Raw genomic sequence first — 24,544 nt, 5'->3', positions numbered from 1 at the left:
ACGTCACCGCGGAGGGGAGTGGCGGGGAGCGCTACGTTACCGTGGAGAGGAGGGGGGTTCTCAGTCGTGCAACATGTTACAATATATATATAATGCATCTTTGTGCATTATATTGTTCGAGCATGACCCAAACCCACAGTGTATATAGGCAACCTATTTCAATACTAGTGCATTAAAAATTATTTCTGAATGCAAGACTTGGGACTAACTGGAAGATTACTCCCCCATGCCCTCAACATGTCCAGAGTCTTGTTAAGTTGTGTACACCACAGATGGCGATCCTCCCATGTGTCTGCTGACAGTAGGTGTCTGTAAAACACAAGAACATTCATCCACAAAGATGGGAAAGTTAAAGCTAGTAAATAGAAACTAGTTCATGTTCATTGTATATTAAGTCACTGTCTTGTGAGATGTGATCAGCCACTCTTTAAGTCATACCCATGTCTTTAATATCTTTGAGGTTTCCACTTTGATTATGTTAGTATTTCATCTTCTAATCAATAAATAGCAACCTTATGCTCTTCTTGTTCTCCCTTTGACCAAAGAATGCATTTAATTTATTGATATAAACCAGAATACATTAAAAAATAAGGTAACACTGCAACAGCAGAGATAGCTGCCATTTAAACGTAGCTGCAAGTACAGGAAGAGTCCAATTTAAAGAAATCTTCAAGAGGTTAATTATTTTAAATTTAGTCACACCAGAGAGAAATGTAATATTTTATTCTGACTGCAAACTGAAATCAAGTGGGAACGTGATCTCTTACACTGATTCCGAGAGACAAATACGGAGCGATATTTTTTGAGATAAAGTTCTGAGGAAAATTAAAATTAAAATATGACAATGGTATAGTAAAATAAATCAAGTCAAATTATGCACATAAAAATAATCTGGGAGTGGACAAGATGCTCACCAAAAGTTTACCTACAAACTGTAGTATAGCAAGTTTCAGAACACGGGACAAAATGTATTCTGAGGGACTGCAGTGCAAATTGTAGGAATGAAAGAGGCAGTAGTAAGGAATCCAAGTCAAATTTGAACATGATCATACAAATAAGAAAATAACTTTATTTACCGAATGACAGTGTGTGTGCCACGTCGTTCTAGGATAAGAGAATCCTCATCGCCAGGCAATGCTGGTTGCACGGTTGTCAACAAAAATGTATGTGGTCGTGCACAAACAGTACGTGATACCTGCTTCACACCTTTTTTGGTACACGTATTGAGATCTATCTGTCCAATTGGATCCTGCGAACACATAAATTCAAATTTATTTACAGCAAAACCTCTTACATGAACTTCATAAGAAAATTTTGGATCCTAATGAAATATACTAGTTTAAGCAATGATCTTAATATGTGGGGCCATGAAAGTAAAACTGCCTATGACTATTTGAGGGCCCTCCCATATTTATGGTTCATTCAACTCAGTAGCTTGGACCAGAGGTCTATAGTTCCCAGACACCAAGTCTTCCAGGAACCTAAATTTTTCATGACTGCCTATTTGCAGCATTATTATTCCAAAATTTTCCTTCTCTGCACATGAATAACTAACAATTTACAGCTCATAGTTCTGCCATATAGAGCATAGCTTCAGCCATTGGCTACAAAAGCTACCATCTGACATGTAACAAATTATAATGACAGCAGTCAGTGAAACAATCTGTGTCATCATTAGATGATAAGGCCAGGAACAGAGTGCCTGGCTTGATAGGAAGCCATGCACAACCACCTACTGCATATCCTACAGTTCTCAGATAGCACAACATGGCATCCATTTTCAAGCATTTGTTTATGGTTTGTAAAACTGGATTCAAGCATGTGGTGTCTGCATACATAATTAAGTTTTTAAAATAATTTATGTCAGGTAAAGCCGTATTTCTTCAAGTATGAGGGTTGGAACTTTAACAGTGGCAAACTATTTATTTACAATTGATAAAAAATAAATGCATGTTTCGAAGTTTTACTGTCCTTCAATGTAGTTACCAGCATTGTGTACAACCCGTTGCCAGCGATGTGGAAGTCGTAGGATACCTTTAGCAGCGCCTGCTGTGTTGATAGTTCAAATGTAGCGGTCTACTGCCTGGAGAATCTCTGGAACAGTTCTGAAGTGAATGCCAAGTAGTGGTTCCTTCATCTTAAGAATCAAGTTGAAGTCACAAGGGCTTAAGTCCAGGGAGTATGGTGGATGGTACAGCACTTCCCTGCCCCATCAATTGAACAAATCAGCCACAGCTTGCCATTTCTGCATTTCCGTCAACTCATGCGGAACTCATCGTGATGCAATTTTTCTCATGCCCAGGCGTTCCTTCAGAATGTGAAGCACAGTCGTATGCGTTAATCCTATCTCTCGGGCCAGCTCACAAATTGTATGGCATTGATCACTCTCCAGTAATGTGGAAAGAGCATACACTTCTTCTTCACTGACACTAGGATGACCTGGCCGACGCAAGTCTGCCACATTTTGGCGTCCCTCGTCGTCGAAGGCTTTTACCCACCTTGCCACTGTTCTGTAAGGCAATGCAGATTCCCTGCAAGCCTCTTGAAGACCCTGATGACAATGTCGTGCTGTACGGCCTCTGGCACATTCAGTCTTTATCCAACTCTGTTGTTCCTGTTTTGAAAACATCGTGACACCGCTACATTAGACCGCCAGCTAACACGAGGCTCTGTTCTTCTCGTCCCTGCACATGCACGTGATGTGGGAAGGGAGAGTCCATTTGCTCTGAGGTAAGGTAGTTATGTAACTAACATGTGGTATAAGCGACATTATTTGGTTCCGTTGCATGGCATCTCTACAGCAGTGTTGCCATTATTAAATTTCCAACCCTCATATATTTATTTGGTAAAAGGAGTTCAACAAGGAAAATTCAGAGTTTGAAGAAACAGAAGTTTAAAGAACAGTGTAGCAAGATGTAATAACTCTGCTGATTCCTGAATTAGCAGATTCCAATTCTGGAGTTTTGAATAGTTTCAGTGCACCATTCAAACTGGAAACTTTTAAAAAACCCAAGAAACCATTTCAGTGACAAAGAATTAAAGAAGACCTTGGATTCAGTGATAATCTGTGTGTAAACTGCACCCCAATTTTGGTTGGTAAGTTTTTGCCACAAAAAATTGTGATGTGTATCTCTTTCAGAAAAACTAGATCTTCAGGGGTGTTACCCTATAGGCAACTGAACTCGTAACACAGGTATTCCATGTTGTGAACCACCCAGTAGATTTTTAAAATGAATGTACCGAGAATTCATGCTCTGTTGCTGTTATTTCATTGGTAAAGTTTTCTCTGTAAATCCTCTCCTCATCTACACACACAGAAGCAAACAAAATGCTTCTGTATGTTTCTACTCCTCACCAGTTGCAACAAGTGCATGGGAATACACAGATAATTTGCTTTCACATTCACTAGGAATAATAAATAAAAAAAAAAAAAAACCAACTCCTAAGAAAGCACCATACTGTACAACATACACCATTATGACAGAAAAATAATTACAAGAATTATTTTATTTTTTAAACAAAATTTATAATTTAAACTTCACAGTTAAAATTATAATGCAAACCGATCAAAAATTTATAAATCACTGATCTGGATCCATCTCGGTAAACAATCCAATAATGAGTGACATTAATTTAATGACTGCCTGATAACGAACCAGCTGGGTCAAAACATGTAGCAGTACTTCTACACAATAAATGAATACTAATAAAAAAATTTCTGAGATTTCATTTTATATGCAACACTTTTTAAAAAAATTGTTTCAAAGTTACTACATACATACAATGGGGGCACGCAGTAGCATAGTTGGTTGAGGCACTATGCTCAAGCCAGAAGGTCGCAGGTTTAAGTCCCGATGAGGTTGATTTTTTCAATTTACCCAATCCTTCAAGCTGAAGTATGGCCATGAGTTCAACTCAGCCTCTAACAGAAATGAGTACCAGGAATCTTCCTGCGGCATAAAGAACTGCCGGCAGGTAAGCCTGACAGCCTTTCTGCCATCTCTGAGCTGAATGTCTAGAGAAAATATGGGAGCCTCGACGTCTTACAACCCTATGGAGCTTCATGGCCTGTTACAGGAATAGCTTTTTAATCTTTTTACATATACACAATCAAGCCTTTTAAACCTATTTAAAATCACATTGTACATTCAACCATCATTGGTCATCATCAGGTGCTTTAAAACTGTTTGCAGAGACTGATATGCTTGCATTTTGCACTTCCAATGTTCAATGTGTAGCCCTGTCACACACTGGTTATTAACACATGTTACAGAAACATGAATGTGATGGAACTACACATCGAACATTAGAAGTGCAACACAAAAGCACAGTAGTCTCCACAAACAGTTCTAAAACACCTGATGATGACCAATGATGGTCACAATTTGTAGTGTACAATGTGATTTTAAATAGGTTTAAAACTCATTGTGTAAATGTGGTAATTTTTAAACAATTTTTTAAAAGTGTTGCATGTAAGACAGAATGTCAGAGATATTTGTTAGAATGCTAAAATATAACCTTATAAATAATAATATAGCAGTACTGATTTGTTTATTACAGGATTGTTCTGTTGACTGATACACTAAGAGTACAATATATGAAAACACAACAGGTTGCAAACAATACCTTCTTTCTCTCATCGTCTGGATATTTCCAATATGAAAGAACTGCATCTTCAAGCAGGCACCATCTCCTATGCCATGCTCCAAACCCTGACACATCCTCAAACATGGTGAGAAATCCCCTTTCCCTTACATTCTGCTCAATTTCTGTGCTGAGTTGCAGCCATATATTACCTTCCAACGAAGAAGAATATGCTACCTGCAACAGAACACATCTTTTGCTGTTTCCATTAATTCACTTTGCAAACTGGAGTGTCATATTTGACAGTCATTAGAGAAGTCAATAGGGAATCATTAATCAGATTTGCCACAAACTACACAACTTCAAGTAAAATTTTTATTGGTTATGTCATTCCTCGTTAGTGTCTCCACCTTATTGTGGTGAGGGGGTTTGAGTATGCCAAGGACCCTGAGAGCTATACCAGCGGTAGCATAGCTACTGGCAGGGCCTCCCTTGCTGGACAGGTCAAAGGGTAGGCATCAGATGAAGAAAGACACCAAAAACTGATGCCGGAAGCAGCGTCATCAGCAGCGACTTGAAGCACAGAACAAATGATGCTTGAGATGGTTCAATTTCATATAGCAATNGCTTGTAATGACAGAATTATTGCTCTGAAGTTAAAGGCGGAACCGGTAGATATACTGATTATGCAAGTCTACATGCCAACATCAGAGTATGAAGATGATGAAGTGGAAAAATTGTATGACACAATTGAAGAAATTCTTCAGGAAGATGGAAGAGGTGACACAAACAGCATCATATTAGGAGACTGGAATAGCACTGTTGGAAATGAATCATATCAGAATATTGTTGGATCACATGGACTAGGAAGACGGAATCGCAGGAGTCAAATGCTTATTGACTTTTGTGAACAAAATGGACTGATTGTCACCAACACTTGGTTCAAGAAGCCAAAGAGAAGACTTTACATATGGAAGGCATCTGGGGATTGGAGGCGGCATCGGCTGGACTACATCCTTGTGAAACATCGATTCAGAAACAGTGTGAAGGATGTGAAGATGCTGCCTGGGGCAGATATTGACTCTGACCACATCTTACTGGTTGCCAAGTTTCAAACAGTTGAAGAAAATCATAAGATTCCAAAAGCGCAGACATAGATGGGATTTGGAGAAGTTATATGCTCAAAGACAAAGCATGCAGGAGATGCTAGAAGAGAAACTCAGTGCAATTGAAAGTGGAAGCAGAAATGCTGAAGTGCAGTGGAACAATATAAAAGAATGTATGTTAGATATTATTAGTGAATTAGTTGGTAAAGTTGAGAAGATAGCAAGAAAACCATGGGTTACACAGGAGATGATGAGTAAAATGGAGGAGCGAAGGGTATGGAAGACTGTAAACAATGAAGAAGGCAGGATGAAATACAGGAGAATGAGGAATGAATTGAAAAGAGCCACGGACAGGGCCAAAAAGGAATATAATGAGAAGATATGCAATGAGATTATAGAATTTCAAAGGACAGGAAGTTCTGATTTGATGTACATGAAGACAAAAGAACTAGAATGGAAAGAGATCCATGGGATTAAAAATATTGGCATCGAAGACTCCCAGGGGAATAGAATAGTAGATCAGAGGAAAGTGCTGAAAATTTTCGGAAAATTATATTACAGAACCATATGATCGACCTGATCGGCCAGAAACCTTGGAAGTGGAACAGGAAGAAGAAGTAGATACAGACGAGAAAGGACCATATATTTTACAAAGTGAGGTGGAAAAGGCTATCAAGGACATGAGGAATGGAAGGGCTACAGGAGATGATAATGTACCTGGAGATGTGCTTAAGTTACTGGGAGAAGGTGGTTTGAAAACACTGACAAAACTAATAAACACCATATATGAAACTGGGGAGTGGCCCAAGGATGTTACAGAAGTGACAATGATTACCTTAAAGAAAAAGACAAAAGCTACAAAATGCAGCGACCATCGCACAATAAGCCTTATTGCACATACAGCAAAGATACTTAAAAGAAGAATCGAAAAGAAAATAGAGGATATACTTGGATAGGATGAGTTTGGATTTAGAAGAGGAAAAGGAACCAGGGATGAAATTGGGATGATGAGAATTACAGCAGAACGAACTTTGGAGGTAGAGGAAGAACTGTGTGCATGCTTTATAGACTGGTAGAGGGCATTTGACCGTGCAAATTGGACCAAATTAATGCAGATCCTAAAGGAAACAGGTAACGACTGGCGGGAAAGAAGATCGATTCGTAAATTGTACATGGATCAGAAAGTTAGAGTGCGACTGGACAGAGGGGAGACAAGACGTGTGAAGATTGGAAGAGGAGTTCGACAAGGATGCTGTTTATCACCAATTTTGTTCAACTTGTACAGTGAATGCCTTACCAAAGAAGCTCTGGATGGGCTTGGAGACTTCAAATTAGGAGGTCAAATAATTCAAACTGTGAAATATGCAGATGACTTTGTGTTAATGGCTAAGGAAGAAACTGTGCTACAGGGCATGATTGATAGACTAATTGAAATTGGAAGGTGCTATGGCATGGAAATGAATGTGGAGAAAACAAAAGTAATGAAAATTTCGAGACAACCAACCCCAGTCACAATAAAGATAGACCAAAAACAAGTGGAGAATGTGAAATGTTTTAAATATTTGGGTAGCTTGTTAACAGATGATGGAAGGTGTACTTGTGAAATTAAATCTAGGATTACCATGGCAAAAGCTGCATTTAGCAGGAAGAAGAATCTTTTTACCAGCAAATTAGACTTAAATTAGAGAAAGAAACTAGTGAAATTCTACATTTGGAGCATTGCTTTGTATGGGGCTGAAACATGGACACTTAGGGCAGTAGATCAGAAACACCTGGAGAGCTTCGAAATGTGGTGTTGGAGAAGGATGGAGAAGATCAGTTGGACCGATTATGTGAAAAATGAAGAAGTGTTATTTAAAGTCAGTAAGCAGAGGAATATCCTACACGAAATAAGAAAATGGAAGGCTAATTGGATTGGTCATATCTTACACGGTAACTGCCTTCTAAAAGAAGTTATTGAAGGAAAGATAGAGGGGTGGATAGAAGTGAGCAGAAGACAAGGAAGAAAACATAAGAAGATGCTGGATGACCTTGGGGACAGAAGAGGTTATTCTCATTTGAAGGAGAAAGCTCTAGATTGCATTAAGTGGAGGAACTCTTTTGGAAGAGACTGTGGACCTGTCGTCTGACAGATGACTGATGAATGATCGAATGAATGTCATTCCATAGAAATATGAATACAACAAAGAATGAAATTATTTTCATGAAAGAGCAAAGTCTAGATGCTCGGTATCATGAACAACGATTTTGGTTCCTGAATATTTAGGCAATAACATTGTTCCTACTCCATAATTATGAGCATTGCTTTCACTACTCAGGAACAGGTGTTTCACATCTTCCAGGACTAGAGTGATGGAAGCCAAATTTTAAATCAATGTGGTAACAGTTTATTGTCAGTGAACAGAGATGGTTTAAATCTTCCACTTTTGCCGTGCCTCTCACGATTGAATGGGGCTACCCCAACTGTCAGCATATTATGCTAGCCATAGCTGAATGCCACAGCACACATTGCTAATTACTCCATGAATAAAAAAGGATGTTTGAAGACAGACTGATAAGTCACAGATTGTGACCTGGAAGGTCTTTAGACTTAAATCCCTGTGATTTCTAAGTGTGGGGAAACTTAAAAAACAAAGTGCAATCAAATAATCCTCATACATCAGAGGAACTTAACTCTGGAACCTCCTGATACCAATTTTGTTACATGTACCTGTTCCCAGGGTCTGGTATACTCCAACATTCTTTTACTGGTAAAACCTTCTCCTATGAAAAAAAAAACCATTCAGGAATGAGTTTACCTGAGTCAGAGACCATTTAATTTTTGTCTTTTACACAGTTACATTGTGACAGATTGGGCTGTAAACATGTTCCAACCAACAACAGAAGGGTGTCCAGTGCTAGGTAACAGACCGGTAAACACATATCATAGCAATGAACACGCAAAAATGGGGCATCAATTGCTAGCCAATATATGGGTGGGCATGCCTGACAATACATGATATCTGCTGCCAAGCAGTTGATGTGTTTTTTGTGGGTGGTCTGTGCCAAGCCTATATAGGAAGCAGTGAAGACTGTTTAAGACTTGTTCGGATGTTGTTCAAAGCAGTTCAGCAGTTGAGTTGAGAGGAGTTCATGGCAATTGAGAGACTAGTGATTTCCATATGTTTCACGAGAAGATTATAAGAGTAGTGAAGATAATGGCTGACAGAATGCATTACCAGAGTTCTGCAGGCTACAAATGAAGATTAGAATTGTAGTGTGAAGACTTTACTTTATGTGTCTTTGTTTCAGTAATAATTTGGAGTGTTATAATTCTTTGTAATTACAACTGGTGAAGATCCAATAATAATGTTATATTTTAGCGTCCTGTCGCACTGATTCATGTCCATAATGTGTATTTGTATCAATCGTCTTACAGTGCACACAATTTCACTTTTCTCTTCACTACATGTTACGGCACCAATGTGCCATCTTCAGGTGTGGTTTTATTTATGTCAAACTATTGCACTGTATGCCATCATGTGTCCTTTATAAAATGATTAAAATGAGTATATGTCATGTATAATAATAAAGTTTATATAATAAAACTTCAGACTTAAATTCGAGGAAGAAACTAGTGAAATGCTACATTTGGAGCATAGCTCTGTATGGGGCTGAAACATGGACACTTAGGGCAGTAGATCAGAAACATCTGGAAAGTTTCGAAATGTGGTGTTGGAGAAGGATGGAGAAGATCAGTTGGACCGATTATGTGAGAAATGAAGAAGTGTTAATTAGAGTCAGTGAGCAGAGGAATATCCTACATGAAATAAGAAAACGGAAGGCTAATTGGATTGGTCATGTTTTACGCAGAAACTGCCTTCTAAAAGAAGCTATCGAAGGAAAGATAGATGGGCGGATAGAAGTGACAAGAAGACGAGGAAGAAGACGTAAGAAGATGCCGGATGACCCTGGGGACAGAAGAGTATACTGTCATTTGAAGGAGAAAGCTCTAGATCGCATTAAGTGGAGGAACTGTTTTGGAAGAGACTGTGGACCTGTCGTCTTGACAGATTACTGATGATGATGATGATGATTAAAACTTTTCAAGATTTATCATCTATACGTCGCACTTCAAGTTCGCGAGTTACGTCAATCTTCTCTTATGGCAGTATTCTTCCTATCATCATCATCATCATCATCATCAGTAATCTGTCAAGATGACAGGTCCACAGTCTCTTCCAAAACAATTCCTCCACTTAATGCGATCTAGAGCTTTCTCCTTCAAATGACAGTATCCTCTTCCTATATTCTTGTATATATCTGCAACGTGAAAATGTTATTCATTAATATCATGTTTCGACTTCTGTCTGTTACGTGTGGTTACTAGACCAAAATTATTTTCAGTATGAACAAAAATATTACAAACAAACAGATGGTTTAGCTATGGGAGTTCCAACATCTGCAATATTAACAGAAATATATATCCATAACATGGAACACACACAAATATACAACATACTAAAAAATCAGAACATAATTGGATATTTCAGATATGTTGACGACATACTAATATTATATGATATTGTCACATGTTTGGAATCCAGAATAGTTACTTCCATGGAAACGCTAGAACAAACCGTTTCATAGGAAGTAACAATAACGGTATTGTAATCCCAACAGTGAGCCGTTGCGTAGGAATTGCAGAATCAACGAAGCAGCGTTTCCCTGGTGATAGAAAACAGAAGGTTCAATGCATAGCAACCGCCAGGGTTATAAAAGCCCAGCTTCGACAGAGACAGAGTACCCCGTGTGGAGGCAGGGTTGAATACCTCCACCGTGACCCTGCGAGTCGTAGGAGGCAACGAAAAGGGAAGTCTCAAATGTGAGACAGTAAAATATGGTCACAAGTCCCAAGGGACTAGGACCCAAGAAACACTGCGCTGGCAAGGACCAGCAGCATATGCAAAAGACAGACCCGTCCTCTCGTCAGAGAGGGCGCCCCACAGAAACAAGACCGTAACTGTTGAGGAGTAATAAATATCTGGTCATGAGCCCCAGGAGGGTGCTCGATACCAAGACTTACTGACTGACTGACCGACCGTCAGTCGCAATGTGACTTGGACTTGGACTTGGACAGACAGTCACTCTCACGATAGATGCCGAGAGATACAGAACACAGTCTGGAATTAGCTTCCATAGAACACAAGTCTTCAGAAAGCCGCTGCCGAAAGCAGTCTGGCATTTCACCGAGATATAGTGGAAGCAGTAATTGTGATACCGCAAGTGATAACGATTGTAAAGCGTGTGATTTTATAAGTGGAGAACAATAAAGGTTCTACTGGATTTGAGACCTACATGGATTTATTTGTTGTGTGACGCACAAAATACATAACGATATAAACAAAACAAATATAGACGATATGATTATAGAATTTAATAAACTGCAACCTACGATAAATTTCACAATAGAGAAAGAGAACCATAAATCTATAAATTTCCTAGATATAGGAATATATAGAGGAATAGAAAATTTGCAATTTTCAATCCAACGAAAACACATAGCAACAGACATAACAATACCAAGTGACTCATGTCATCCACAAGAACACAAGATATCTAGTATTAAATACCTCATAGATTGAGTAAATAACTACCCCATTACCAGAATAGCAAGAGATAATGAGATAGCTACTATAAATAACATACTCATAAATAATAAGTACAACACAGATATAATTACAAAACTAACTACAAATAACAGAAAACAAAACATTACAAAAAAGCAGAACATTACAGAGAATTCAGAAGGACATAAAACAAAAACGAAATGGGCAACATTCACATAGATAGAAAAGAAACAAGAAATATAACAAAAATATTTCGAGACACAAAATTGAAAAGCATTTAGACCTAAGAACAATTTACAACACATTAAAATCAAGGCTACGAATAAACTACGAATAAATAAATATAACAATAGTGGCATATATAGTATGATATGCCTAGAATGCCCCAAGGAATATATAGGACAAACCGGAAGGAAATTTAATACCAGATATAAAGAACACATACATGACATAAGACACAATTACAGCAATACAGGATACTCAGAACACATATTAAACACAGGACATGCATATGCTACAATAGAAAATACTATGAATATCATAGCAAGAAATAAGAAAGGACAATATTTAAACACATTAGAAAACTATCATATATATAGAACAACAAAGAAAAACACGCATATGAACAATATAAATAAAGAAATATATAACCCAATATTTACACACTATATACACAGAACAACATAACAACACCCCACCACCTACCCCCATATTATAACTCAATCAATATGAAGACAGCACACACACACACACACACACACATATCCAGTAATACAACGTAAGCAGTCACAAGGGAAGGACACAACACAGAACACAGTAAGTATTAAACATTATAAAACCACACGTAACAGACAGAAGTCGGAATGCGATATTAATGAATAACATTTTCACATTGCAGATATATACAAGAATATAGGAAGAATACTCCCATAAGAGAAGATTGACGTAACTCGCGAATTTGAGTGCGACGTATAGATTATAAATCTTGAAAAGTTTTAATATATAAACTTTATTATTATACATGACATAAACTCATTTTAATCATTTTATAAAGGAGACATGATGGCATACAGTGCAATAGTTTGACGTAAATAAAACCACACCTGAAGATGGCACATTAGTGCTGAAACATGTAGTGAAGAGAAAAGTGAAATTGTGTGCACTGTAAGACGGTTGATACAAATACACATCAAGATCCAACAAATCGACTCACCAATCCAAACCCACATCTCAGTCACTGTGATACATGACAATATGTTTTTCTAAAGTTAGCATATGAAATAAAACAGAAAATGAAGTACTGAACTTACTACCAGACTTCAGGATTATTTTTAGGAGTCTTTCATAAGTTTTTACAGATATATTGAGAGAGCAAGGACTCATTTATTTCTGCATCCTACCCTACTTTACACCCTATGTAATTATATAAAGATATGCAATGAAAAAAAAATTTGCTATTCAGTTGATAACCTGTTAGTCGGGTCAGCTGCCATATTTGGTGTCAAATACAAAGAGCAAAAACACAACACTATAACACAGTGAGAAGTCCTCCAATCAAGTGAATTCTCATTAGGAGGCAGCATGTTATAACACACTATGTGCATTTACAATACAATAAAGATAGCATAAGGTCCACCAGACCCCATTAACAGGTACTAGGGTTAAGAACATCTGTGAAACAATTACATCTATTGGGATCAGTAACCTAAAACTAAGGCCGCACCATAGCTCAACTGGTTAGACGCTGGCTTCCCACTGTGGCGGCCCGGATTCGATCCCGGGTCTGGTAGTGGGATTTGTGGTGGACAAAGTGGTGCTGGGGCAGGTTTTCTCCGAGTACTTCGGTTTCCCCTGCCAATCTTCATTCCACCAATTGCTCCACAATCACCTTCACCTATCATCTGGGGCTGGTACAGTAGGCCAGTAGTTGTCACAGTACAAGGGACTTGGTCCCACCACACTAGCAATAAAAAAACACCTAAAACTAGGTCTTTTGTGTTGTNACTTTAAAATTTAATTTTATATAACGTTGCCACGCGCGGACTCTGCGACATCATATGTCGTCATTCGTACCGGGGACATTCTTTTAACGACGACATACGTTGTCTTTAGTCGTTTAAAGGTTAACCTAAAACTAGTGTCAAATAATCTTCTAAAGAGGCTAGAAATTTAATAGGAGAAGGGAGACATTTTAAACATCTACTGTGATAGTTCTTCTAAATAATTTATTTACTTTAAGAAATGCACGTCATGTTTATGAGTGGCTTATTAACCACCAATCTAAACTCCATTTTCTAGGGAGGTGACACCTAAAGTTCCAGCTAACAAGCCAATGGTAAGACAGTCAAGTGATTTGGATCTTTGAGAAAGACTGTATATGTTCGACAACTATATCTGAACCAGGGAATAACTGTAACAGCACTGAAGAATACAACACTTGGGTAGCTCAACCACGCAATGCATTAACCCAGATAATTGATACATGGCCAATAAACCTTAAGGAACTGTCTGAAGAGAATCTGCCTTTTCTTGATTCCATACATTAAGTTAAGGAAGCACTTTTATACCCAAGAATTTATGATGTCAACCACAACACTGAAGAGGTTCTTAATCTTCATAGATTGGTTGAAACATACCTACATGTACATGTATATCCCATACAGAAGTGGTGTAGAACCTTCCTCTATAAAAGACATATTGCCCAACTACCCTTAATCTGCAGGTTGCACAGTGTAAACATTATGAAGAACAGTCAAGTTTTTATTATTATTATTAATAGGAACATTGGAACTGGTTTTGTTGAGAAAAACGAAAAGAATTTCTGAAAAAAATATTCTATAAAAATTATATTAGAAAAATAAGAAATAAATTTAAATAAAAATGTATGCTTATAAGCAATTAAAACATAACAACTTATTAATGTGATCTTTACACAATAGATCACTGTAGGTTGCAGTGCAAAGTACAAGGACGCCCACCCCTTATAAATTCATTCATTCAATGTGACCTTTAAGCCTGCACTGTGGATGCCAAGCATTTCCAGTCAGGTGCAATCCTTGTTGTAGTCAGATGAATCACAGATCACTACCATTCTAAAGAAAACTGCTTGAAGAGGACAATTAGGGAGTATCATTAGCAGTGGCTGGGAAAAATACAGAATGGCAGATGAACATACGTGAATTGCAGTTTTGTTTTCGAAGTAACTTTAAACATTTGTTGTTCTTTTATCGTCCAGTTTCATGAGAATTCTGGATGTCTGGACAGCAAATAAACAGGAATTTACTGTGTAAGTTACTGCCGAAAATAGCTGGGCTGAGAGGTAGGCCAACAGCAGTTGCTGACTGTGAGTGTTAAATGAAATCACAATGACTCACCTTATTGAGAATGAACTGTGTGCGTCTCAGTTCATGCAATGAGAATACCACACAGCCTGACATCTTGAAAGCTGGTGAACGGACAGCTGATGGGCCAGCTGGTGACTCTATTGATGGCCTCACCATACGAGATACTTGCTTCAGCAACTTCTTGGCAATCAGACGTAACTTATTACCACTGCCATCCTGCATACAAATTCCAACTTTGTGTAACATATTATTGCAATCATAAGTAAATTAAAGTAAATCTATCCCTGTAAGAGGACGTGAAGGCCCATAGGGTTGAGGGTCCCACATTATCTAGATAATCGGCTCAACGATGGCAGTAAGGTTTTCAGCCTTACGCGCCGGCCGCGCTTTACTCACCAGGAAAATTATTTAATTAAAATGAAAAAAGGGTATGAACAAAATTATGGTTGAATGACAGGGAATACATGATTACCTGTACTTAGCAAGACACAGGTTGGTTGAATCTTTCTTTCCTTGTGCATAATATTGGAATTGAATTAGTGCAATTACTGTCTGAGGAAGGGAAAATGGTGTTCATGCTGTGTGGTGGCACATTTCAGCAAGTAAATGAAAGGGGTAGGAAAATTTGATGAAATGTCTATTAATTTTAGCATGAACATAAGAATGTAAAGTAGTATTCTATCATAGAAATATCCCTGTAAATGGGAGAATCACCTACAGTGTGGCTACAGAGAAGAGAATATCTGTGAGCATGCATCCCCATGCAGTGATTGAGGGAGTCTGGAAAATTACAGCAGACCAGAGCTTGCTAAGGGGGAACTTGGTGAACGCTACTTCATTCAGAAATTTGAAAATAAATCTTACCATTCTAAGTGCAGTGTGGAGCTAATTTGATTTCATTGCTTTATTTCTGACAACCGAACTGTTATCACTGTTCTGACAATAAATCATCTTTCAGATTTTATTCCAGTTGAAAGTTCTTTATGTTTTCATTTCTCGCAATTTCCTGCATATCCCTCAAACAGCCCTCACCCCTCGTTACTTTTGTTATATTGTCACTCAAACATGTCGATGCTGTGTCAGTCATTTTTAACCTACTTCCTTTAGTTTGAAAAAATATGAAATGGAAAAGGGGCTTGTGAGATCATGTTGCTGTGTTTCTGTATATCCCCCCCCCCCCCGAAATGTTGTTACACTACAGTTTAATAAGCATATTCCCATGGCGACAAATACATGTGCAACAATATTGCTGGCAGGCTGTAAGTGACCTAATCCTTCCAGCCGCACTATGGCCGTGGGGTCGACTCAGCCTCTTAACAGAAATGAGTATCAGGAATTAACAGTATATTACAATGTGAAGAAAGAAAGCCATATTTTGCTACATCGCTTGGTAAAATTACAATTGGTCATGAAAGTTTCTACATATGGTCAATAGATGTCCTGCCTTTCCTGGACAGGTTTCAGAATAGATGCCAGAGTTGCACTGGCACAATGTTTCAACGCTCAACACAACTTCTGCAGAATCTGACTGCTAGTGCACCTTACACTGCTGTGAGCTCCACAGCAAAAAGGTTAAAAATACACTTTGTGTGTGGGTTGAACATCAACAGTTCATGACTATGAGGGGGATAATAAGAAAATTAACAAGCGAGTACTGAGAGAAAAAATATCAAAGGACAGAATTAGAAATTAAATGTTTAGAGACACTGTAATTTGTAACAGAGTTAGAAGAGAAAGATTACAATGGTGTGGCCATGTAAAAAGAATGGATAGCAAGGAAGGGATCTAGGGGACAACCTAGAACAAGATAGTTCAGACAGGCATTAAATACATCAAAAAGAGTTTGGACATTTTTTTATCCAAAGAGCACAGCAAAATAAAATGAAACTAGAAGAAAAATTGATGCAAGAAAAGGCTAATTACTCATATGCCTGAAAACAGGCCTCCTATATAACATACCTTCTTGCCCAAGATATGGTATTTGACATCATGAGGCAGCACTTCTCTGTTGGTCTGCAAGATGTATACCTCAAGTGTCACTTTGAAATCACTATATAGGCCAGAAAGTTTCACAGAACCAGGGAACAGCAAAGCTGCACCTCCATCATAATGCAGGTTCTCACTTGTGGCAGCCAGAACTTGTGAGGCCACCACTTGCTCCTGAGAGCGCACCAAGTACATATAATGATGGCACCATTCACCTGTAGCACACAATGACAATACAGGCCCATGATACTGAGTGTGAGTCTTCTGATGGTACTGCATGTTAGCAGGTTATATTTCCTTCAGTTTCTCTTTTAACCCCTTGATATCTTCTTTAAGTGACACACTTCATAGCCTTGAATCCCCATTCAAATGCCTAAAAGATAAAAGTTCCAGCAAGATTTGTGAGGTATTATGGTCATAACAGGAGACAGCACGAGGTGTGTGTGGGCAGGATGGAAAAGTGACAATGTGCATGGGCAATGTCCTGTTACTAATACTGTCTCACAGACACAGACCCACTTCATGACACCCACATATTGTGTTCCTGTATAAAATTAAGGTCTTTTATTTTATATGAGATGCTTTATTTATTCCTATGCAATTGTCATGTTGGCACAAGGGAAGAGCAAACTAATAATTCACAGCAAAGAAGCAAAAACATTCCAAATGTAACAAAGTATTCCAATGAGAAAGATGAATAGAAATATTTTAGGGTTCCTTGCAAATGGCATTGCAAGGTCTGCAAAATATTGCAAATGTAATATCACTGTAACTGTAACTGTAACGTAATGCATTTATCAGCGCTAATGACTCATTCTGCTACCAGCAGTTACAGAAGCAATCTGTGAGGAATGTTGGGCAGGGTCAGCGGTGTTGCGAAGTTTCCTCCTTGACTGAACGCACTGTGGTGGTTTGTGAAGTGTAGTAACAAGTTGTATAAGTGTGAAATAAATCTGGTCATCAATCCGAAACACGTCTACATGTCATGTACACCCCCAAACACGTGACAATATGTTGTGTGCAGCACATGGGAATGCCATAATTTGGCTGTCACTTTACACATGAAACTTGAACCAACTGAGTTGGCCTGGCATCAGATTGACTACGTACGATCCCATGGTACTACTGCAATTATGTCACTAACAATAATATAAGAACTTGTGCATGAAAGTATCAAGGTCATGCCAGAAGAAGTTTGTGCTTGTTACTGTCACTACAAAACAAACACTGAAAATTCCTATTCCAAGAGACATGCAATTATGGCGGACATTAAGCAAGCTCACTCAAACAGTAACACTTCTGCCTTTATTTGAGATATGCACCATTGGAATCTGAGACAGGATTTTAACTTTTGTGACTCAGACTCTCCATGGCTTTCCACCATCTCTCCAGGGAAATGATAGGATACTACTTTAAATTAGGCCATGACCACTTCCTTCCACATTCTTTCCAATTCATTATTCACTAATTGTCCTCCCATTTGACACTACATAGTATGAGCTGCTGAGAGGGTTGTTAAATAAACTATGAGTGGTGAGCTTCGTGTCCTACCTGCTTCACCCCAGAGGCCCCAGTGCCAAATGACATGAAACGGGGGGGAGGAGAGGAGAAAACCTCCTACCCCAGCTGAGAATCAAACCCTATTTCTATGGCCATCCAACCCATAACTTGGATAAAAGTGAAAGGTAAATCTGTCCCCATTCTTCACTAATTAAGCACTACACCATGGAGATGTATGGGGGTGTGGATGTATAGATGCACATTTTCTTGACCTCAACAATAAATGGAGGTGGTCAGCTTCACGCCCCAGCCGCTTTACCACCAGGGAACCCCCCTCACCCCAGTAACGATTCAACAAGAGCCTGGGTGAGCCCCAGAGTGGGTCCAAATAATGTGGAGAAGAGAAAATTCTTCACCCTATAGGGACTCAAACTCTGACCACTGGGACCACTGGGTCGCACAGCCCATAGCTAGTCACTACACCGACTATGTTATCCTGGCTCAACCCACAGTCTAGTCACCACAAGGTAAAGCTGTCCCTGTAGCAAGCCGCAAAGGTCCATAGGGTTGTGAGACATTGAGGCTCCCACATTTTCTGGACAATCAGGTAACATATGACACTGAGGTTGTCAGCCTTGTGCACCAGCTGCCCTTTGCCCCCGGGAAGATTCCTGGTACCCATTTCTCCTAGAGGCTGAGTCGACTAAAGGGCCATAGTGAGACTGGAAGGATTAGGTAAATTGAAAAAATCCACCTCATCGGGACTCATACCCATGATCTTCTGACCTGTAGCATAGTGCATCAACCAACTATGCTATTGCATGCACTTTTTTCAGAGGTTATTTAAGAACACTTTCAGTACTGAGATTGTATATCATCAAGGAAAACAGTGCTAATTGATTAAGTAATTTAGATACAACTTTAAATACTCTGCCATGTATGAATATGCAATTCAAACACAACTTTCAAGACCATCAAGCCATGTGAAAAATCATATCAGGAATTTTTATTAAACTGAATGACTGAAACAAGTTATAATATTGTAACATGTTGCGCGACGGAGAACCCCCCCCCCACCAGCAGTGACGCGGCGGGTAAGTCAGCGCTCTCCTCCCCCCTTCTCCCCACGGTAACGTAGCGCTCCCCGCCAGCCCTCCGCGGTGACGTAACGCGCACCGCTGCGTACCCGTAATCAACGTCCTACTGTGACGTGGCACTCATTACGCAACAGGCAAGCACTGCAGCTATATAAGTGAGCTGCACAGTGCGTTACAACGAGTCTTACTGTGACAGTGAGTGCGTTACCAGTCAGTTCTACTGTAGCAGTCGGCGACTTCAGTTGTACTGAAGACATTTCCGAGTTGTAACGGAACAGTCGCCGAGCCGAGTGTGTTATCAACAGTTCTCCAGTTAGCCGACTACAGTTGGAGTATAGCAGCCGTCGCGGTAAGAAGATCCGGACGTATGTGTGATTGTGTAATTGGGAGCGTGTGATACAGTGATACCTAGATCCCCTACTGTCAACGTGTATACTACTGAACAGAGGGTGAACTGATTTGCGATTAGGGTTATAAATCGTGAAACCCCACAACAGTGTTAACAGATTAATGCGATTAGGGTTATAAAGCGTGAAACCCCGCAACTGTGTAATAATTAATTGTAGCCGTTATTTGTAGATTGTTAAATAAACCAATTAACCATCTCTACGGCGTCTTCAGTAACGCAAACACGTTACAACATTATTATTAGTATTTAGTGTTTATTTCCAGCAGATTATCAACTCCTGTTCTAAACTGGGAAGTCTGCAGCAAAGAGTAACATAAATCAAATTTGTTTATTTGAAATCCCTAACAATTAAAATTAATACAGCCTTACTGCATACATAAAAAACATGGATTACTTTCTCATTTGTCTGAATCATATTTACAAGGTCGTTCAAATATGATTGGGACTGATTTGTGTGTAAACAAGCTGCACTGTGCAGCAGCTGTGTGACCTTGAGAGAGTTAAGCTACAACCTCCACCCTCTCTCCTGTTCGAGTTAGAACCTGTTCAGTCCTGTCATGGAGTTGCTAGAGCGATGAGCGAACAGAAGGTACCGAGTGTGGAACAATGCATTGTGATCAAATTCCTCGGAGAAAATGTCCCGTTCACTGAAATTCACGACAGATTCCAACAACAGTATGGGGAAGAGTGTCTCTCATGGACCCGTGTGTTTGAGTGGTGTAAGTGCTTCAGAGAGGGCAGAGAGTGCGTGAAGAATGAACCACATGATCGTCGGCCGCGAACATCTGTCACCAAGCCAAATATTGATCATGCAGACGCACTTATTCATGGGAATAGGTGCATCACTATCAAGGAACTTGGAGCAATGCTGTCCATCAGTGTTGGTAGTGTAGAAGATATCGTGAAATACCACCTGCACTATCGCAAGGTGAATGCACGGTGGGTACCACGCACTTTGTCGGACATGAACAAACTGGTGCAAGCTGTCAGTCGTCTCCTACAGCAATTTGAAGATGAAGGTGATGCATTTTTGAAGTCTATAGTGGCCACCGAGGAAATGTGGGTGCACTACTTCATTCCCGAGTACCAGCAGTCACCATGCGAGTGGCGATATACCAGTTCTCCCAAACTCAAGAGAGCGCGGAGGAGCCGTTCAGCAGGAAAAGCGATGGCAAAGTTCTTCTGGGACTGGCAGGGGGTTATCCATGTAGACTTTCTAACAGATGCCAGAACAGTGAATGCAGCTTATTACTCAGACCTCCTGGCAACAGGCATGAAGAAAAAGATCCGACCTAAGTGGAAGACAGGTGGAAAGTGGGCAGCCTTCCTTCAAGACAATGCACGCACCCATATGGCCAAAACAATGGAAACCTTCCGGAAATTGAAATGGAACCTTCTGACACATCCGCCGTACAGTCCTGATTTGGTCCCAAGTGATTTCTACCTGTTCAGAAGGCTCAAATCAGACTTGCAAGGCATGCGGTTTGTGGACAACAACGCCATCATCCAGACTGTTCGGGAGTGGATACAACGCCCACCACTGTTGCGCCGCAATTTCAAGACTGAAAATCAAGACATTGCCTAAATGTTTCAAGACTTGCGAAAAGCGTTTTACAGCAATCGAGCAAAGATGACAACACATGGACTAGGGATCTAGGTTAAGAATGTTGATGATCAGCATTTATGCGTAATCACATAAAAGGAAGCTCCGCTAACTGGGCCACTGGAGTATAATAATATTATCCAATATGCAGCGATGAGGTACCACAGACCCGCCCACAGCCACAGGGAATAGCCAATGAAAACCCTCCACCCCGAAATTTAGAACAAAGGGAGTAGTTCACCTCCCTCTTTTGCCAACCACAGAGTCAGCAAGTTAACGGTATAAATTGCTGAATTAACGAGACTCAAAGATCGATCTAAAAACGTAATAACGTAATAACGAGTTGTCAGCCGGAGGCTCTAGCCGATATGGGTCTTACAAGTGGTGGAGTCTAGCCTGCATCTCTCATCTCAGGTGGGTCACGTTTACTCATACTAGCCATGCTGTTAAACTTTATTGTTGTTGGTAAATGGTTGTTTGTTAAATGTGAAAGCAATGTCCAGTGTGCCCAGCGAGCCCTTAGGGTAGAATACGAAAAATAATGTAACGAGTGATGACTGAGGTGCTAGTGCAGTAAAGATGGTAGACTTTAGATAGTGCATTACGATTACTGGTAGTGTGCAGAGCATGCACATTTGTGTTCATAGTTGTGACTCTTGATTTTGTGATAAACACATACATAGGCTGTAGATGCATGGGTTTAGAAGAAAAATGATTTAAGGGGAAGTCTTCTGATAGAATAGTGGATAATTGTGAAATGAGTCGAAACAGTACAGAGAAAGAGACAGACAGACTCAAGTCCTACACCCCAGAAGGGGAGATCATGATGAAGCATAGCGTGGTGCGGTAAAGGCACTATGTAAGTCCCGACCGAGAGTCGGTATTGTTAATATTGTAAATAGAATACAAATTAAAGTGTAAATAAATCAGGGACCTAGGGTAGGACAGGGATGGCGTGTCGAGTAATAGTAATGAAGAAAGTGACAGTCTCAAGCCTGCTGCTCCAGGCGAGAGACTTGAACGGAGTCAGAACTATCATGCCCCGAGACCAAGTGTAAACCGACAGACGTCGGCATTCTTTTATTGTAAATAACAGTGTAAATAGACCAGTGTACATAGGATAGGATGTACTCAGGGAGTTTTGATTCACCCCTCCATAAGCAACCCATCCACGACTGATCCAGAGAGATCCTACCCCAAGCGAAGCCAGAACAACCCCCAGGCAGGCCAACGCCGGCCGGATGCAACTAGCAGTAAGGGTTGTGAGAATCCGAGTAAAGGGAGAGAGACTAGTAGTAGAGACAAGGAGATGTGTTCCTGATGGAACAAGGGAAGAGTAATTTAGATAGTTTATTAGCCCCCTTCAGGCATAACAAAGTGATAGCAGAGGTGGACTAGCCAAGAGAAATGGCAGACCAAGTGATTTAGTGTGTTCTAGCCCACCCCGGTCACGAAGACATAATAATTGGTGACAGCGGGGAGATATCAAATCCACCCCTGTCGTAGAGGTGTAATATATGGTGTGACAGTCGATGGGTAGAGGCGGGTCAGACCCGACACGCCCGCTCTATGCCAATAATAAGAGGTGACAGTGAGACAGACAATGCTCGACTACCGTACTACCGGCCCTTAGTATTTTCATCACCCCTCTTAAGATATAATGGACGGTGGCAGCTGTATGCAACGAAGAAGGTCCAGAACCAGGAGAATCCTAGCTGAGGGTAATCTAGTATTATTGTGTTAACCCCTTACAGCGTAAGATGTGGTGGCAAGGAGGGACACCTCGAGGCCCCCCTGACACCACGGCGTAATAACCACAAGCCTTTTTTGAAAAAGGCTTCAGGATGCTTCCAGAACACTGGAAAAAATGTGTTGACTCCGGAGGGAGTACATTGAAGACTGACATGTGCAAGTAAGTGTTTGGCAAATTATGGTTTTTTAAAAAAAATCAGTCCCAGTCATATTTGAACCACCTTGTACTAGTGCATATTTGATATTTTTCATGTATCCAGGAAAGTCACCTGCAGCCACTGTATGAAGATAGTCTCTCGTCAACGGTAAGGTTACATTAGATATGATAAGTGATCCCCGCACTGACAGTTCAGAGCTGCAGCCCTTCGGCCTCAGGCTGCCTTCTATCTGCAAACGCTGTAGCTCATGCAGTGCAGCTTGTCGACGATGAGCTGTAAATAAATATGGTCAGTATATGAATATGTCTTCTGCATGTCTCGACTTCTTCATGCTGATAAATTTTGCCATGACAGTTTTATTTCTAAACAGCACCAGGGACATAGTTGCTTTCCCTGTCAACATCACAACATATAGTTGCTAAGCCAACAAATAAAGACATTAAAATGTATCAAGCTTTAAAAAAATGGACTAGGACTGAAAATTTGAAGCACATACCAAAATTTAATTGCAGTTCTTACATGTTATTTTGTTGTTGTTACCACACATATTTCGAAAATTTTGTATCTTCTGGGTGTTCTCAATTAGGTCTACAGTAAGAAACCAGAAAGTTATGAAGTTAGGGGGCCCTGCATCCTTTGATCAACACACAACAGGACGTCTTCCACCAAGTATTTGAGGGTCTCTTCTAACTCGGACTGGATGGAGTGTACTGTGGCCTCCATGATCTCTTGATGTACAGCCATCTTGGTTTTCATTTCTTGAGTGGACACTGTCTTTGCTTGATGGATATTCATCCAGGAGATAAGAGTACCTCAAAGGCTTTCAAACTACTCATTATCAGCATCTATCCTGGATTCCATCATTTCTTGATTGTTCTGCATCATGGCTTCCAGCCTTGCCATCATTCTTTCTCTGTCAGTTCTTATTTCAGCTACAAATATGAATCACTCCGTCCAATGTGACCTGTAAGTTTATTACTACATGAAAAACTTAACACCCTTACATGTTTCGGTCTCTGCGGACCATATTCAGAGGACAAACATCACTACGAATGGGGACCCAAAAATAACCGGAATCGACCTGTTGCGCGCGCATGCTTTGTAGTTACGAGTTGTGCTGCTAGGTGGTGTTAGCTGGGGGTCTCCCGCGACTGTTAGTGAGCTGGCGTCAGTCTGAGTTAAGTGGTTTGTCTGTGGCGCTCTGTTGTGTGCGTTCCTGTTTCAACCCTTTGGCGATTAGTGAGATGGCCGACCAGAAGGAACAAAGAGTGTGCGTGTGTGTGTGTGAGAGTGCAAATTTTAACCAAAGGTTTGCACATGAGACGGGTGTCTGCAAAATTTGTTCCTCGCTTGCTCGGAGATGACCAAAGAGAAAACCGCGTGAATGTTTGCCGCA

At 40.0% G+C, this 24,544-nt stretch overlaps 1 protein-coding gene across 1 annotated transcript in view; it reads right to left on the bottom strand.

Annotated features, from left to right (window-relative positions):
• Positions 1-84: 84 nt before the first annotated feature.
• The window catches only part of LOC111871424 (anillin), a 91,115-nt gene continuing 66,655 nt past the window's right edge, over positions 85-24,544 (bottom strand). Inside the window, exons 14-19 of the mRNA XM_033754244.1 lie at positions 23,260-23,421; positions 16,603-16,844; positions 14,674-14,859; positions 4,627-4,821; positions 1,077-1,249; positions 85-309 (exon numbers count right to left, since the gene is read on the bottom strand). Of these exons, the coding sequence (XP_033610135.1) occupies positions 180-309; positions 1,077-1,249; positions 4,627-4,821; positions 14,674-14,859; positions 16,603-16,844; positions 23,260-23,421 (1,088 nt within the window). The 3' untranslated portion in view covers positions 85-179. The remainder of the gene's footprint in view (positions 310-1,076; positions 1,250-4,626; positions 4,822-14,673; positions 14,860-16,602; positions 16,845-23,259; positions 23,422-24,544) is intronic.

Source organism: Cryptotermes secundus, unplaced genomic scaffold (genome assembly GCF_002891405.2).
Source record: "Cryptotermes secundus unplaced genomic scaffold, Csec_1.0 scaffold269, whole genome shotgun sequence".
Taxonomy (NCBI): Eukaryota; Metazoa; Arthropoda; class Insecta; order Blattodea; family Kalotermitidae; genus Cryptotermes; species Cryptotermes secundus.
Note: the sequence above shows the minus strand (reverse complement) of the source record. Positions and strands in the feature narration are given on the sequence as shown.